Source organism: Centruroides sculpturatus, unplaced genomic scaffold (assembly GCF_000671375.1).
Source record: "Centruroides sculpturatus isolate CEXI.00-Female unplaced genomic scaffold, Cexi_2.0 scaffold568, whole genome shotgun sequence".
Taxonomy (NCBI): domain Eukaryota; kingdom Metazoa; phylum Arthropoda; class Arachnida; order Scorpiones; family Buthidae; genus Centruroides; species Centruroides sculpturatus.
In genome coordinates, this window is record NW_019384710.1 from 300,858 (window position 1) to 307,086 (window position 6,229).

The 6,229-nt window shown below is 25.7% G+C and overlaps 1 protein-coding gene across 1 annotated transcript in view; it reads left to right on the forward strand.

Moving 5' to 3' along the window:
* LOC111627796 (BTB/POZ domain-containing protein 9-like) overlaps positions 1 to 6,229 on the forward strand; it is a 31,815-nt gene that overhangs the window by 14,617 nt on the left and 10,969 nt on the right. Inside the window, exons 3-4 of the mRNA XM_023371441.1 lie at positions 1,630 to 1,860; positions 4,558 to 4,822. Of these exons, the coding sequence (XP_023227209.1) occupies positions 1,630 to 1,860; positions 4,558 to 4,822 (496 nt within the window). The remainder of the gene's footprint in view (positions 1 to 1,629; positions 1,861 to 4,557; positions 4,823 to 6,229) is intronic.

The window sequence follows — 6,229 nt, forward strand, 5'->3', positions numbered from 1 at the left end:
TCGGGGAAAAATCCCCAGCTTTTCCTCTGGCCCATTTGTACTTTATAATTTAATGTTTTGGTAAAATGATATTTAACAATTCAAATCCGCTTAAAATTTTATATCTATAGTAAAAAATATTCTATAGAAATTCAGGTTAGTAACTTTCTGCATCATGTCATCGGGCTGCAATTTGAAAAATTGTAGACCTATAAATTCCCACTGTTGTTGTCTGTCTATCTGTCTGTCTTTCCTTAATCTCAAGAACAGAGTTAAATAGACAAAATCCAAGAACAGAATTGAAAGCTTAGGGACAGGAGGCTCCAATTAACTATATACGAACCTCTGACGCAAACCAGATGTAACATTATTTCAATTCAAAAATTTTCCTCTGAAAGGAGTTTGATAGATGACCAGCATGATGCCATTGTTAAAGAAAAAGTATAATGTACAGGGGCAAGCCATTACTAATTTGAAGTGGAGAACATAAATTTTAAATTAAAAATTGCAACCCAGCATTATGACAATGTTTTTTTTATTTAATTTTAAATGTATGTCTGATAGTTAAAAGAAAAAAATGCTTAATGCACAAAATTTTCATTCTTACTCATTATTACTTTATAATTTCTTTATTTACTACATATGTTAAATTACTTTTAGAAATTGTTCATGTATAATATTGTGATTATAAGAAGATTGTAAAAAAAATCACACAGGTATCAAACACAGTATAATAGAAGATATATGGATGATTAATCAGTAAATTTTGTAACATTTTTTTTTAGATGATGCTATAAAATTAGTTCTAAAGATAATGATTTAATATGGAGAATAAGCATTGTTTAGACTTACTAATAATGAAACAAACTGAAATGTGTGCAGTTCATAATTTACTGAAAAGAAATATGTAGATGTTCTGATTAGAGATGAACTGATACCTATCTGATACTGATATATTAGCATATTGGAATGTTCCCAATATACTGGTATTAGTTTATTTATAAACTGATATTCTGAATACATATTAGCAGAATTCAGTATCGTGTCATCTCAGTTTCTGATGCTTTCAAAGGATTCAATGAAATATAAAATAAGATCTAACAGTATTCAGTTGTTTAATACAGAGTTTAAAACTGTACACTGAGGTTAAAACAGAATTAAATAATAGATCCTAAGATGTTATGAGAGGAAAGTTAGGTTGGTCTTAAGAATTTGGTATTAATAATATATTAAAAGAAAAAGAGCAAAAAATTGAATTTAAAAATAACAGAAAAAAGATGAATAGAGTATTTTGAATATTTATGAAATAATAAATTTAACATTGAATATTTAGAAAAAATTATTGATTTATGCAAGTTTGTTAACAAATGCATTGAGAACTAACAAAATGAAAATATAAGAAATGGAGCATTATATCATAAAGTCCAAAAGAATTTGTGTGAGAGCATAGAGAAGAAGTTTGTGTATATTGTTGATAGAAGAAATGATAGCAAAAACATAAAATTTAAATAGCAAACAAAATTATCAAAAAAATTATAGGTTTTTTTCATTAAAATTCAAATGAAATTAATTTTTAAAATATTTTAGGTTTAATTATAAATGTTTATAAATAAGATTTTAAATTATTTTTATTTCTATATAAATAAATAGGAAGATATGATTTTGGATATACTTGGTCTGGCTCATCAGTATGGTTTTGTCGAACTGGAAACGTCTATTTCTGAATATCTGAAAGCAATTTTGAACATCCGTAATGTTTGTATGATATACGATACAGCAAATTTATTCCATTTATCATCATTGGCAGAAGTATGCTGCTGTTTTGTTGATAAACATGCCCAAGAAATTATTCAACATGAATCATTTTTATCATTATCATCAGTAAGTAGAATTTTCTTAATTCTAACTATATTTTAATAAATAAATGAAAATATATCAATTAATTTCTTTCAAATAAAATTTTTTTTAATGCTTTTATTTAATTAAATTAAAAAAAAATTTCAACTACACATATGTATGCTTTCATTAGAATTTAAAATATAAATTGCTGTAATTAAAATGAATACCAAAGTAATTGCAATTGAATTATTTTGTTAGGATACAAGAAGGCCAGGTATTCATGTGTTTGATGTAATAGACATATGATCTGAATTGAAGTCTATGAAAAATAGTTAAAAGATGGTGTTTGTTTTTGTGAAATACAGATAATGGACAAGACAAGTTAGAAAGCATCAAAAACAATGATAATTATGACTAAAATTGACAGTTGACTTTCCAGAAACAATCTGTTGCGCTGTAAAAATACAGAAGCACATTGGCAAATGTAGTGAAAGTACATTTGTGGAAATGAAAATATTACATTAAAGTCTAAATCAAACTCAATTAGCCAAGATTTATATATAAACTAATATTAATACTCTAACTTGTATCATCATTATCATCATCATTATCATGTTTCATTTGCAACTAATACATATTCTGATTTTTGAATGTACATATATATTTTTTTAATGTAAAAAAAATGATTTCAACTAGTGTATATATANGAATTTCTTAGTTGCTATCATTATGGCTATATATATATATATATATGTAGCAAAAAGGTTTCGATAAAAAAAATCAGGAAACTTCCAATTAGATCTTTTTGTTTTATTATTACTAAAATTGAGTAAATTAGCATTAAAACTGAATAAACTTAAGTTTATTATTCTATAGTTGTATTTTAAAGCAATTTATTTGTAAATTATAAACATCTGTATTGCTCACTGCAACAGTAATTTAGATCATGCATCGTGTTAAATTAGATTTATTACTTTAATAGGTAGAATTGAATTGCTATTAAGAAATTTTCAATATGTAAAGCCATTTTTATAGACTGTTTTGCAGTTTTATATATAACATATAACATAACATAACATGCTTGACTGTCATTAATAAACATCAAATTTTGATGTCTTATTAGTAAAGACATTCATAATTCAAATTATTTTTGGATTGTATTAACAATATTTGTAAGAATGCAATCATAAGTGTTTATATATATACTTTGTAAATTCAGAGTAGGAATATAAATATGTATAATAGGAATAAACATTGCCAAATTTGAAAAATATTTATTTAAAACATTTTTCCTTTATAATGTGGAATTTTAACATTCCATAAATTGTGTGTAATTGAGGCATATAGTTTCAGAGATGGCTAAGTCAATCTTTTAAAAAAATTAGCCGATCCCTTGATCTTATGTATGCTTTTTTTTTTGTTCTGTTCAATGATAATTGTTATGAATTTCTAAACTAGCCATAAAACAGAAAGAAGAAATGAAAATTGGAGGTTAGTTTCAAAATCAGCCACACATCCCTTATGTTCCAGACCCAGAAAAAGTGGAGTTGGCTATTTTTGAAACTATATCCCTTAATTTATAGATTATTTTCAAACTAAGTTCATTTTTTTGTATAATTTTAATAAAAAATGCAGTTTATTATATTTTGTGTTATATGATTGATTACAGATTTAATAAATTTACATATACAGTAGAGCGTCGTTTATCCGAAAGCTGGTTATCTGAAACATTTGTTATCCGAAAGCATTCCAGTCGGCAAATTTAAATTTTCGCTAGTGCTGTGGCGCTGCAATCTTCGGCTATTTCTCGGGCTACTCAAATATTTTACGTTTTTGATACTAAATTAACATCTGAAGTATAATTTTTTATTGTTTTTATATTTTTCAATAAATTTATTTTGTTTGTACAAAATAAAAAAATAATTTTTAACGATACAATAGTCTTCGTTAGGCTTAACATCGACGAAAATTCAACGTGAAGCGACATGAAACAGAGAGAAATTTCAACATGGGATAAATTAATATATTTTTTCGTACATGATTCGTTATCCGAAAAATAAGTTATCCGAATCACTCCAGTCCCCAATTGATTTTGATAAACGACGCTCTACTGTACTTTAAACAAGAACATTATTAATTTTCAGTTAAATTACAGGGTGGGGCAAATAAAAGTGGCCCGGAGAACCGAGTTCCAGGTACAAAGAAACACAGCAGAGGAAAGGAAATACAGTACTAACCTGACTATAGCAGATGTTGAAAGTGACCACCATTCATCTCTTGGCACCTTTGAGCCCTGGTCAGCAAGTTGCTGAAGGCGGATCAAAGCTAATCGTATCCACTCGTCCGGGCCACTTTTATTTGCCCCACCCTGTATTAAATACTTGATTGATTAAAAAATATAATTAATGTTAATATATTATGGTATTTCTTTTCAATGTAATACTGACTGTCAGAATAGGGAACAAAGTAATACATTTCATTGAAAGTTTCATAATTATAAATGTTTTTTTTTAAATCTAGCCTTATGAAATATTTTTAATATAAGAAAACATTCTAAACATTTAAATTTTTTTATGCCATTAAAAATTAAATAAATTAATTGTGAAATATTTTAGAATCACTTTTATTCTTACTGCTTTTCAATAATTAAAAAATATATAAGAATTTTGTTTGTACATTAAATTGCAAATGAGAATTTTGAACACCTAATATTTTGTTTTTTCAATGATATATTTTTAGGCTGCAGTAAAAGAAATGATAAGTAGGGATTCATTTTGTGCACCAGAAGTCGATATTTTTCGAGCTGTCTATAATTGGACACAACATAACTCTGGAATAGAACCACAGGAAATTTTATCTTGTGTTAGGTTACCCTTAATGACATTACAAGATCTTTTGAATATTGTGCGTCCAACTGGATTGGTTAAAGCAGATATTATTCTCGATGCAATAAAATCTCGAACTGAAAGCCGTGATACCGATCTGAAATATAGAGGCTATTTAAGTAAGTTTAATTTGAAATTTTATTTATAAAATTTGTAATTTGATTAATGTATAATCATAAATAATAATAAAGATATCATTTTTTTTTTGTAATATAGTTATGTAAATGTAGATCTACGTATATGTGTATTATATAGGTATCCCTTATATAACACTAGTTACATTCCAAAAAAGTGCTGTGTTATGTGAATCCATGCTATACGAAACAAAGGACTAATGCAAAACATAAGGTTACGTTTCAGAAGTTAGCAAAAGTCTACATTTCTTTTTCATTACTGAGAGAAATGTTTATTAAATCAGTTGATAATTTCCAATCAATAATTAACAATCACAATTAAAAGTACTGTATCATGCTTTAATATTAATTTTAGTTAAACAAAGGGTGTTTTCTTTTTACAAAGTATCGTTGTCATCTCAGCTTTGTTTTTGATCTTGATCAGAAGTATCAGCAACATTTTCATATTTTTTATTTTTATCATAAACAATTTTTATGGAATAAAAATATGTTGTTAATCAAAAATTTGTTCTAGCAGGTTGTGTTTGTTTGGTTGAGTACTGAGCAATTTTTTTCCAGAATTTTTGTTCAAATAACGAATTGTTTGAGTACTGAGATATCGCCATATTTTGTTTGTCATTTTATGAATGATTGCGTACCTACAATTAAAAAAAGTTTAATAACACTTACCTAAAAATGTTTAAATAAATAAACATTACTAAATATGAAGAGTAATCTATAGAAATAAAAAAACGGTGAAAGTCTCAAGAGTTAAAGTGAAAACAACGACAATACCTGGTTAATAGGAAAGTTAGTGCAATTTTTTTTTCCTTGTCCTATTAATTTTCATTACAGTAAACTTGATGAAAGCATAAAATAATATGAAAATTTCAATATTCTAAAATCTGTGGGCAAATTTGAGACAGCACATGTGCTTATTTGAATAAAAACAAATATAGAATAATGAAGTTTACACTTAAAAATTGTGAAATTTTGTACAGAGGATTTCCAAAACCATATTAGAGCGAAAGCATGTACAAGGGATACCTGTATATGGAAATATTAAATTGTATTGATAATTATATGCAACTATTAATTATTATAATTACATATATATTTAAAAATTTTTTATATATAAAAGTCAGTTTAAATGTAATTTAATAAAAAAAAAAATTAACATATTACATCTGAGTATTAATTTCATTGAGATAATTTTTAAGTTAATTATTTATGAGGTAAATGATACACATATAGTTTTATGTAATCTAATAGTAATTTATTGAAGTAGACATATGTTTACTTATATTTATACAATTTTTTTAATGACCTAATCATAGTTACATCAGAAATCTGTTTTAATATGTAAGTATTAATACTGAATATGAAAGCTAAATTGATCAGAAGTGTCAGCAA